General features: G+C 41.7%; 2 protein-coding genes across 10 annotated transcripts in view; both read right to left on the bottom strand.

The window, feature by feature from the left end:
• LOC114599341 (zona pellucida sperm-binding protein 3 receptor-like) overlaps positions 1-6,448 on the bottom strand; it is a 35,039-nt gene extending 28,591 nt beyond the window's left edge. The window contains exons 1-2 of the mRNA XM_028734437.2: positions 6,349-6,448; positions 3,663-3,836 (exon numbers count right to left, since the gene is read on the bottom strand). Of these exons, the coding sequence (XP_028590270.2) occupies positions 3,663-3,786 (124 nt within the window). The 5' untranslated portion in view covers positions 3,787-3,836; positions 6,349-6,448. The remainder of the gene's footprint in view (positions 1-3,662; positions 3,837-6,348) is intronic.
• A 3,830-nt stretch (positions 6,449-10,278) lies between these two features.
• Positions 10,279-12,305, bottom strand: part of LOC114599338 (membrane cofactor protein-like) — a 33,985-nt gene continuing 31,958 nt past the window's right edge. For 3 of the 9 annotated variants that reach the window (XM_077929043.1, XM_077929046.1, XM_077929050.1), the window contains 2 exons: positions 11,597-12,121; positions 10,281-10,420 (listed from right to left, as the gene is read on the bottom strand). Coding sequence is in view for 2 of the 9 variants with exons in the window: in XM_077929049.1 (XP_077785175.1) it covers positions 12,103-12,121 (19 nt within the window). In the remaining 7 variants the exon portion in view is untranslated. The other 6 variants (XM_077929049.1, XM_077929048.1, XM_077929045.1 and 3 more) reach the window with 5 other exon arrangements.

Genomic DNA, 12,305 nt, shown 5'->3' with positions numbered 1-12,305 from the left:
CCCACTCTGGAAGAATGGCAGATGAAGTTGATTGACTGTATGGGATTGGCAGAAATGACTGGCAGAATCCGCGACCAGGGAGAAGAGTCGGCAGAAGAAGATTGGAAGAAATTTAAGGACTATCTACAGAAATATTGCAATATTAAGGAATGTTGAATGATGTTGGATTGAAATTAAGTGGTTTCTAGCTGCAATGGTATAAAAGGTTATGAAAAAATGATTAGTTTAAAGTAAAAGTTTAAGTTTCAAGAAGTTGGATAGAAAACAAGGTGTTATTTAGTGGTAATGTTACGAGATAAGGATTTGCTGAACAAATAATTTGAACTAGAAAACAAGAAGGGGAGGTATGAGGAGGTCAGGGAAATATGTTATTGAAAAATAAGTTGTGATCTTTAAGTGTTTTTAACATTTTTTCTATTTTTGTTTTTGCATTTTTCTCTTTGTATAAAATTGAAAACTTTAATAAATATCTTATAAAAAAAAAGAAATGTTTAGACTTTGGGTTGCTATAATTTTTTCATCATTTATAATTGTGCAACTTTAGTATAATCACCTAAAGGAACAGCCACTAAGGGTCAAATGCATGTTATGACAAGCACACTTTTCTTTTAAGTGGTCTTAGAACCAGCCACTTTCTGCAGGAAAAGCAGTCTCACTAAACTTCAATTCAGATTAGGATTGCAATGTGTATGAGAGAGTGGAGGTTTAACCCCACACCATTTCCCCAGGCCCACCAGCAGCTTGTCTTTGCCCCCTGAATACATTTTTTACTGCATTAAGCACATTTCTGAAGAGGAACAGCTTTTCAGATGAGTGCTTTCCTGTTTGAGGAATACTTTTGTAATGGTTGTGCAAAATTATTGGTTGATAAAATAAATCCATCTCCTGTGAGGGTTCAACATTATCTTTCCGCAAATTAGCTTTTGCACTATTGGGAAATCAGATTCCTAGCAATCAAACAGTTAATAGGAAAACATGAAGAGTCAAATAATTCTGCTTATGTGATTGTCATTGACAACTAGCTAGCTAGCATCTTTATGAATCAGGAGTGCTGAGAGATATGATGGCAGGGGCAGCAATTCCAGTGGCCTGCTATAAGTGCATATTCTGTTTTCCTCCAGCATTATTCTATTTGTTCTTTTAATGTTTGTCTTATTTTCAAATATACATCTGTCTCCAGTGATTTCTCCTTCAAAAGGAAGACAAACTTGGCAAAACACTGGAGCACTCAGGGAAGTAGGAAACATACACAACACATGTATTTATAAAATCCTATCACTGATCTGGACATAGCAGCACACAGCTTCCTAGCAAGTCAGTAGGCTTTTTTAATAGCATCACTGCAGATAAAATTGTTATGAAAATAAAATCAACCTCCACATGTGGGTAGAGAGAATTCCCCTCTCCTCTGTGCTTTACCGTTATTAGCAACAATATCACAAGAAATGGAAGGTGCTGCAATGACCAATAAAGTCTCATTGCAATGGTATTTTATCACTATTTCTTAAGGATAAGTCCCAGTCCCATTGTGAGAGCCATCAAGACTACTTGGAGGAACTGCACAAGAAATTCCTAGAAAAATATCGAACAATTTAGCAAATAGGCAAAACTTGGATAGAACTGCTAGGAGTCTGGTAAATAAGCTGCACTAGTGCGCAGAGAGAGTTTGTAGTGCATGTTGAGAGCAGAAGAAAACCTTAAGGTTTATTACTTATGACAAACAAAGCCATCTTGAGTACAAATATTTCCCACAAAAAAGGGGTCCTGCAGGCCCCAGGCATGAGTTGGCCACCATTTCTGTCACCTGCTGTCTTTGTTATTGTTGTTTAGTCATTTAGTTGTGTCTGACTCTTTGTGACCCCATGAACCAGAGCATGCCAGGCACTCCTGTCTTCCACTGCCTCCCGCAGTTTGATCAAACTCATGTTGGTAGCTTCGAGGACACTGTCCAACCATCTCGTCCTCTGTCGCCCCCTTCTCCTTGTGCCCTCCATCTTTCCCAACATCAGGGTCTTTTCCAGGGAGTCTTCTCTTCTCATGAGGTGGCCAAAGTATTGGAGCCTCAGCTTCAGGATTTGTCCTTCCAGTGAGCACTCAGGTCTGATTTCCTTAAGAATGGATAGGTTTGATCTTCTTGCAGTCGATGGGACTCTCAAGAGCACCATAATTCAAAAGCATCAATTCTTCGGCGATCAGCCTTCTTTATGGTCCAGCTCTCACTTCACTACTGGGAAAACCATAACTTTAACTATACGGACCTTTGTCAGAAAGGTGATGTCTCTGCTTTTCAAGATGCTATCTAGGTTTGTAATTTCTTTTCTCCCAAGAAGCAGGCGTCTTTTAATTTCGTGACTGCTGTCACCATCTGCAGTGATCATGGAACCCAAGAAAGTAAAATCTCTCACTGCCTCCATTTCTTCCCCTTCTGTTTGCCAGGAAGTGATGGGACCAGTGGCCATGATCTTAGTTTTTTTGATGTTGAGCTTCAAACCTTATTTTGCGCTCTCCTCTTTCACCCTCGTTAAAAGGTTCTTTAATTCCTCCTCACTTTCTGCCATCAAGGTTGTGTTATCTGCATATCTGAGGTTGTTGATATTTCTTCCGGCAATCTACTTCTTCTTATTTCATTAGAGTTTATTTCTAAGTAAGTGTGGGTACGATCACAACCACAAATTAAGAGACGCTTGGTATTTCTTATGTTTATTTATTTTATTTTTTTAAATGATATTTATTAAAGGTTTGACAGTTACAGAAAAAAGAAAAAAGACAATAATTACAATGCTTCAAAAATAAGAAGCACAGTAAAACACAAAAAACCACAATACAGCAAAACAATAATAAAAGCAAAAACATTTAAAAAACAAAAACATTTAAAAACATATCCAGTATTTCCATATCTTTATCTTTCATTTGCTTGTTTCATCGACCTCCTCACACCTCCCTTTTTTGTATTCTAATTCACATAGCTATTTCAGCAAATCCTTTCCATCTTTCTCAATTTTTGTTCTATAATTTATCTTAACCCAATTTGGCCTTAAATTCTACACTTTGACCCATTAACAATCCATTTTTACTTAGTTCTTTATAACCTTTCTACTAAAACCATGTAACTTCATTCCAGCATCCTTCTAACATTCATTAATTTTGCAATGTTTCTGTAAATATACTTTGAATTTTTTCCAGTCTTCTTCCACCGACTCTTCTCCCTGGTCTCGGATTCTGCCAGTCATTTCCGCCAGTTCCATGTAGTCCATCAGTTTCATCTGCCATTCTTCCCGAGTGGGTAGATCTTGTCTCTTCCAATGCTTTGCGATGAGTATTCTTGCTGCTGTTGTAGCATACATAAAAAAAATTCTATCCTTCTTTGGCACCAATTGGCCGACCATTCCCAGGAGAAAGGCCTCTGGTTTCTTCAGAAAGGTATATTTAAATACCTTTTTCATTTCATTATAAATCATCTCCAGGAAGTTCTTAATCCTTGGGCATGTCCACCAAAGGTGAAAGAATGTACCTTCAGTCTCCCCACATTTCCAACATTTGTTATCAGGCAAATGATAGATTTTTGCAAGCTTGACTTTCTTATGTATTTCTTATGTTTAAAGCATTAGAGTAACTTTTTAGAAATCACTAAAATAAACGAACACATTTAGAGCAACACATACCATGACAGGGGTCTGACAACGGTGTCCAGGAACCGTGAATACATGTAGTTGTGTTAGTTTTATCACGTACTCTTACAGCACCTTCTTTGCATCCATATACTGCGAAGCGTTTATATATAAACATACTGACCTCAGAAAAGGGAAATATTGGTAAATCGTCAACATCACAGGCCTCTGGGTTCACATAAAAAGACAAAGATTAATATGACACATAAGCCTTTGGAAGTAAAAGTCCTGTTTACAGTTTCACTATATTTGTTCTAAAAAACTAAATATGGGATAATTATAACAAACAATAATGAAAGAGAAACACTGACAATGCAGTGAAAGTGTTTTAAGTTGAGTTCATTAAACAGTGTGTATTAGCAGACACCTTTCACACTGAGGACTCAATATCCTTAATCTTCTCTTCTGCAAGCTCCAGTGAAACTAGCTCTGATGTTCTTACACAGTTCTTGTTAATTTCAAATAAAATGTTCCTACTGGAATGCGTTTTGAAGGAAATGAGCAGAGCAGAGTGGTAGATCTATCACAGTTTCCTAAGCCAGGCCCATGCAAGGAAGGGGGATAACTGGGCACACTTGCCCCAGGCCCCGGGAGCTAAGCAGGCTGGAAGGCCCTGCCAGGGGCCTGCCACACTTACACTGTCATGTCACAAACATCCCAGGCCTCCCAGCCTATGACAAGCTCTACAAGGTTCGTGGTGGTGGTCCTAAGCCTTGTTGGTTTGTGCCGTCCTTAGCAACTAGTTTTTCTGAGGTGGGGTGGCTTTCTCCAGTGAGAAGAAATTAATTACCAGCTCTCAGTCTAGCACAGTTTCAGATCTCTTTGGCAGCTTGTCAGTGGAATGGAGGAACCCAGGATCCTCAACCTTCCCAATGAGTCGTCAATCCACCTTTGACACAGATTTTTTTTTTTACATCTGCCGCAGGTCTAGGACAAAACCATCTTAATCTGATCCCTTTAAAAAAATCCTCCAGCTAACTCTTTTCAACTGGAATTTTTCCACAGAAAATAAAGAACATGTCTCTTTACTCTCTATAACACTTCTCAAGCTAAAACCTCTGTAGCAGTTGACAAGCAGTAAAATACATACATACAGATATTGGGCCCTCCTAATAGTAAAATGCAATAACAGGTAGTAAAATGCAATAACAGGTAGGCATGAAGCACATACATACACTATCATAAAATAATGAACCCATAAATTAGCCAGGAATGAATCCAACATTCTGCCAGGAGATGGGCTCGCGCCTTGCATTTACCCAGATTAGTGAATGAGGTGTGATACTCTGACGGGGGTCTGAGAGACCTCCTCTCTCTCCCCCCCCCCCCAAAGGTGGTGGTACTACGTACCATTGTGTACCACCAGAAAAAAACACTCTTTTTTACAGAGATGACCAGGAAAGGCTCACACACCATTAATCTGAGATTATCTGATTCACTTACACAAATAACAAAGGCTACAGCCAGATGCACTTTGCTGTCTGTGCCATGTCAAGAATAGAAAGTCTTATTTTAGATGTGATGTAATGGAAACATGAATCTCATTTTTTTGTTGGGGTAGTTTTATTTCTTATGTTGCCAAATATCCCGTGTAGAATTTATAGGCTTTGCAATTTATGGGCTGCAATCCACAATCACCCTATGCCAGGTTGGTGTGTGTGTGTGTGTGTGTGTGTATAGATTGAGTGAAGACATTTCTGGTGGCTCCTTTTGCTGACAGTGTGCCACTTGTGTTACTCTGCCAGCAAAGATCTCCCCCTTTGTCCACTGAATTGTACTGGCAGGTGGAATGCTACTGGTGGTATTCCCTCCACCGGAAAGCCCTGAAATCCAGAATTCTGGTGGATCACCAGGTGCTCTCAAAGCGCTCAGCTAGATAAGCAACTAGGTATAAAGACCCTGCACAGTTTGTTTTGTCTTGTCTTGTCCATGATTTTATGTATTGATATTAACCTTAGGTTCTTCATTCTACAGCTGCCCCCCCATCAAGTAAGTAAATAAATAAATAAATAAAAATAGTTAACTAACTGACCTATGCGTTGCAGCTAGCTCGGTTGTGTGTGTGTATATATATCTATATCTATATATCTATATCTATATATATCTAAATCTATAACTATATTTATATCTATATAAAATGAAAACAGAATTTTTTTTGTTTTGACTATGGCAGACCAACACGGCTACCTATCTGTATATAAAATGAGTTAGTGAAGCACCACAAAATAAAGTAGCTAATGCACTATTATTGTGTCAATCGCCCTAAAAGACCCTTCTGGGAGGCACCAAGGTCTTCCCCATGCGTGCTTCCTCGGGAGTAAGAAAGGCCGCCTGGCAGAGAAAGGCCCCTTGGGAGGATGGACGGCCCAGTTGGCTCTGCCGACGGAGGCCGCAGCCTGGGACGCGGCGGGCGGCGCGCAACCGCCTCGCGGCTGAGGAGGACGGACACCTCGGCGCCACCTGGCGGGCTGCGGGGGGACATCCGCGTTTACCTCAGGCGCCTGGAAAGACCCGCCCACTCGCGCGCCGCGTTTTGCGAAGCCTCTCCAAGCTCGAGGAGAGAGGGCGGGAAGGTGAGCGGGCGGGAGGGGAAGGGGCAGGTGGCGGCGAGAAAGGGAGGCTCAGCGGTCGCTAGAGGCCGCTCCGTCGCCACTCGCCTGCCTTCCTCGTACTCACCCACCAGTCCCTGAGGCAGCAGCAACAGCATCGACATCCCCAAGAGCCGGCGGGTCAGCAGAAGCCCCCAGGACGGCCGTTGCATAACGCTGAGCGGCGACGGCGAAGAGAAGGCAGGCTCACGACTCCGCGGGCGAGTGACGTAAAAGCGTTCGGTGAAGGGCCGCGTTGCGGGGAGCAACGCGCGATGGTCGCTGTTCAGCTCGCGCTCCCTGTTTCCCCCCCTATAGCATTTCCCACCTAGAGTGCCGGATGGATCCTTTGCAGACTGTACTTTTTCGCTATGTTTCATTCCTCCCCACCTCAGTGGAAGACGACAGCTTGCTTGCGAAAGACAGCGGGGAAAATCCAGGATTGTATCGCATCTGTGATATGTTGGTGGACTGTCCCATTACTTTGAAAAAAGTGTAGAAATCATGCTCTCTCACATCGAAGTATTATTGAGTGGGGAAAATATGCTTCCTGCTGCTTTTTAAGGTTTTAAAAATCAATTTCTTTTTTAAAAAAAATCCTAGACAGTGCAATGCAGTTTTACTACACCATGTGACAGGCTGAAGAGAGGGTCTAGACGTGGCTGAGAAAAAGTGGTTTATGACAGCTATATAATGCAGTCCGGTATTATTATCCCAGTATTGTGGGGTGCTGCTTGTGGTTTATGACTAGTCAAATATGTAACTGACAGCTGTATCCCTTCATATCTGTTCCAGAAATCTGCCAGGACCCATCTTTTGGGGGTGTTTAGGCTACTGGAGAGCCATCTCTATTTGAACAAGTATTTGTCTTTTGGTTATTGCTGCTTTGGCTCTTCTATTTGATATATTGAACCTGACATTGTCTTTTGTTTTATCATTCTTTCAAGGTTGACATTTTACTGATTTTCAATACAAACTAAATATGTTTTAACCAGATTATTAGGCACTTGGAATATAAATAGAAAGACAGGGTGTAGCTTTGAGAGAGTGGCTGGGGAGGAATAATTTAGAACCATCCAGTGATGATTTATTAATTTAAAGCATTTGTTAATTAATAAATAATAATAATACTAATAATAATAATACTAATAATATATTATTTAGTCCCCACCCATCTGGCTGGGTTTCCCCAGCTACTATGGGCAGCTTCCAACAAAATATTAAAATACAATAGTCTGTCAAACATTAAAGGCTTCCCTAAACAGGGCTGCCTTCAGGTGTCTTCTAAAAGTCTAGTACAGCAGTTGTTTTTCTCTTTGACATCTGGTGGGAGGGTGTTGTACAGGGCGGGTGCCACTACCAAGAAGAAGAAGAAGAAGAAGAAGAAGAAGAAGAAGAAGAAGAGTTTGGATTTGATATCCCGCCTTTCACTCCCTTTAAGGAGTCTCAAAGCGGCTAACATTCTCCTTTCCCTTCCTCCCCCACAACAAACACTCTGTGAGGTGAGTGGGGCTGAGAGACTTCAGAGAAGTGTGACTGGCCCAAGGTCACCCAGCAGCTGCAAGTGGAGGAGCGGAGACGCGAACCCGGTTCCCCAGATTAGCAGACTACCGCTCTTAACCACTACACCACACTGGCTCAGAAACGTACTGGGAGCCAATGTAGGTCTTTCAAGACCGGTGTTATGTGGTCTCGGTGGCTGCTCCCAGTCACCAGTCTAGCTGCCGCATTCTGGATTAGTTGTAGTTTCCGGGTCACCTTCAAAGGTAGCCCCACATAGAACACATTGCAGCAGTCCAAGCAAGAGATAACTAGAGCATGCACCACTCTGGCGAGACAGTCCATGGGCAGATAGGGTCTCAGCCTGTGTACCAAATTAGTTATTTTTTTAAATCCAGAATTATTATGTATTGCAACAGAAATCTATTACACCATAGCCATATACAACCAGGATTGTCAAAGCGCTGCATTTCCCCCATATCCCGCAGAAAGAATTTCTCAGATAAATCAACACAAACTGCTTTCCTCTCTCCCAGCCAAGCCTTTCCTCATTTGGATGTAAGCACAGTTGGAATAAAAAAAGAGACAGTGTGCTGTTAGCTTATGGGATGTTTATGTAGTGGAAGCAACATAGAGAGAAGGGGTAGACAGAGCTGGGTGGACTTGACTCAAGCTTGTTCTCTAGAAAACAGTAGAAGCAACAGAAAGTACAGAGTTTGCAGGAAATACAGTTGTACTAGGAGCTGCTGTAAACAGGACTATGTATCAACAGAAACAGATGTGGGCTTCTTTAAAGAAAGTCCCTAAATCCATAACAATTATTACTGCCTACATAAATATTTGATGCAATGATGAATAATTAGTGGCTGGCTGGCTGACTGACTGCTGCTATCCACTTTTAATTGCTACCTCTCCCAGATGTAACGGGAAATTGTGGCTTTAACAAAGCATGATTTGACAACCAAAGTCAGTATGCAACAAAGCGAAGATGAAGTAGGGAAGTGTGCAGGTATTATGCACATTCTAAATTTAACAAACCATGATTTATTTAGCTGGGATAGTTACATCTGAATTTGCCTGAATTTCCCTATATCTGAACCTTTGTTTTCTTCAGCACACTCAGATTTTGGAGACTTCCAGGACCTGTCCTTTTTTACTTGTTACTCAGTAAAGTATCATAAACATTGATGGTGTTACTTAAATAATAATTTTAAAGTTTTAATTTGAGGATTAAGTTTACCAGCCAACCAGATGGCAACACATGACTTTTAAGCACGTAGCATGGAAGTGTATCTAAGCAACTGCATGCAGGTCTTGATATCCGAACACTATGTTTTCTCATGAAATTGTTTGTTAGGCAAGCATTTACATGAGCTGACGATTTCCATTGATTGCTATGAGGAAATTGTTAGTGTGTTCCCAACCATGGAAATATGACCCCAAAATGATGAAAAAACCTGGGAAAACCCTCTGAAACATCGAAAAAGGCAAACAAGGAAGGCAAAAATGCTATTACAGTGGTACCTTGGTTTAAGAACAGCCCTATTTACGAACAATTCGATTTAGGAACTCTGCAAAACCAGAAGTAGTGTCCTGGTTTGCAAACTTTATCTCGGTCTAAGAATGGAATCCGAATGGTAGAAGGGCACTGGCGGCGGGAGGCCTCATTAGGGAAAGCGCACCTCGGTTTAAGAACGGTTTCGGTTTAAGAACGGACTTCCAGAACAGATTAAGTTCGTAAACCGAGGTAGCACTGTATCTAATCTCTCCATACACAACCACCCCAATGGTTTCTTGAGAAACAGCTGCCATAGACCGGCCACACGCAAAAACCCAAAAGCTTATTTAAGACTGCTTATTTGTTTAAAGTAGCACACAGGTTCGGCTGTTTATATACTGTATCTGAATATGTCTGAGTTTGGGTACTAATTCTTTTCATATAACGTCATGAACTGGCAGGACAATGGGGAGGAGGAAGAGGATCATGGCAAGGGATATAGTTGTGACTGGTACACACCAGGGCAAGCTGGGGGTGGAGGAGACGTTGGGGGCATAGAAAGTACTCACGGGGTGACAGAGGTCAGCAATGTGATGGGAGTCCAGCACAGGAACCAGAGGAGCAGGACCCATTACCCAGAGCCAGAGCAGCCTCCATCTCCATGAACGTGATGGGCTCTGAGGCGTAAGGAAGAGGAGCAGGTACACTCAAGGAGGCTGAGACAGACAAGGGCACACAGCTCAGCTCATTAGCTGGCCAGGTGGGGTGCATTAGCTCTGGGAGGAGGTGTGTGATTCCTCAGCAGGAGTAGCTCTTAGGACAGGTGAGGGTCACATGCCCCAATCAAGCCCAAATGCAGAATTCAATGGTGAGATTGGGGGGCGGGACTAGAAATAGTTGGCTGTGCCTATCATTGGCCTCAACTCCACCTACTGTTGATTTCCCTGCCTACTGTTCCATGAGTACCAGTCGCCACTAGGTACAGAATCTATTTTTAAAAATGAGATTTATGATCTTATATTCATGTATATGCTTTATTTCTTGTAAATTAATATATAATACAAATTCAACTTTAAAGTCTTTGATTCATGTAAGTGTATAATTATCTTCAGAAATTTACAATTTATCTCTTGTAGCTTTTAGGAAGTGCTCATTTAATCAAGTGCCTGAAAAGAAAAGAAAACCAATCTCAAATACGAAATATCATTATACAGTGACATTTGTAACTTTCTAAAATGCAAAGTCTTTGAAAGAAGCAGCTGAACATCAACAAAACCCATTATGATTTACGTGTCATTTAAAACAGACAGACAACTAAAACATCTGTCTGGGCATACACAGTAAGCCAGTAACTTGTATGCATTCAGCTTTACGTGCATGGCAAAAAAATATTTACAAAATTTAAAGGGGGCAGGTTCTGGAGGAGCACTAAGATGTCTCAGATAGTCTAGAGCAGGGTTTTTTTATAGCCAGAACTCAACAGAATTCAGTTCTGGAACCTCTCACGTGGGTGCCATTGCCATTCTAAGAGAACGAGGGAGGTGTTCGTGGTGAATTCCAGCACCATTTTTTCTAGAAAAATAGTACTGGTCTAGAGAGATCCTAGAGATGAAATAAAATACAAAATTTGGAAGGGAAAGTAGTGTATAGAGAGAAGAGAAAATAAAACAGAATAAAGTTTGGTTTTTTATAAAGAGGAATGGGGGAAGGGTGATAAAGTTTCAAAGATGCAACCACTGCAGTGGCCAAGAAGGAACTGAGGGGGATGGGAGCATACTGCTTGAGAATACATCATGTGGAATGGAAGCAGACCTACCAAAATGTTTTTAAGAGCCCAACTTTCCCCCAAACTGGTCTCCTCCTGACTCTTTGATGCCAACTCTGATCAGCCCTAGCCAGCACAACCAAGGGTCATGGAATAGGGACTTGCAGTCCAAAGCATCTGAAAGGTACCTGCTCTAGAAGGTTCTTAGTACTGATCTGGGCACAGAACCCACACAATGGACTGTATAGAGACTACGAAGAACTCTAAGTACAGATGCTGAGGACAAGCGATAAGGGATGCCTACCATTCTAAAACTGTGGTTGTGAGCTGGCTGCTTCTAATAACAAAATGCCACACTTAATGGATCTCAGTTTGAACCACAAATGAAGTTCTTCTGTCCCTATCTAGGACTGTAAGCAAAGAACATAAATTTTTCAATTTTATGAAATATTTTTGTGAAGTAGTTCCTCATTTTAAGTATCAGGTGAATTAAAGTATCAAAAAATATTTAATTGAGGTTGGAAGTTTGCCAGGAATTGGTAGATTTTCCAGTATCTAGAAACATTTTCTTGCTTACCAATGAAGATCATTTGGCAGATATGGGCAAGCATCTATTTTTCAGCTATCTCCCAGGGCTGTTGCGAGGCCAAGATGGCGAAGTGAATTCTTTGGAGCAACTTTAACTTCAAAATATGAATACAGTAAGCACATATGATGTCATTCATAGTAATTTATAGGAGAACTGAAACATAATTTACAGTGAAATCTTATTGTTTTAGATCAGGAGAATCCAACATCGTGCCCTCCTGATGTTGTTGGACTAGAGCTTCCATAAGTCCCAGGCAGCACAGGCAGTAGTCATAAACAGAGCTGGTCTGCCCATGAGGCAGGGTGAAGTGGCTGTGTCAGGTGGAAGAAGCACAAGAGGTGGTGTCCCAACACTGGCAGAACAGCCCTTGTCGGGAGCACTCCAGCATGCTGCATTGCAGCTTCTCTCCCCAGTCCCCAAGCATCAAGCCCTTGCAGACTTGCTCCCACTTTTGCTGAGTTTGGTGAGAGTGGAGGGCATTCTGGTGTGTCACTTCACTTTTCTTCCTCACCCCTGGAAAAGAAAAGCGAAAAAGCCTTGTGGAATGAGTTCAGCATGAGCGGGGGGTGGATGGGAGCATTACAGTGTGCAGCAGAAGTGGGGAGGGGGTGGCAAGGGGCACAGAAAAGCACATTCTGTTTTTGTCCCAGGTGGTGAAATGGGATAGGCCATCCCTGGTCATAAATGACAGTAGTTG

This window comes from Podarcis muralis, chromosome 5, assembly GCF_964188315.1.
Source record: "Podarcis muralis chromosome 5, rPodMur119.hap1.1, whole genome shotgun sequence".
NCBI lineage: Eukaryota > Metazoa > Chordata > Lepidosauria > Squamata > Lacertidae > Podarcis > Podarcis muralis.
Note: the sequence above shows the minus strand (reverse complement) of the source record. Positions and strands in the feature narration are given on the sequence as shown.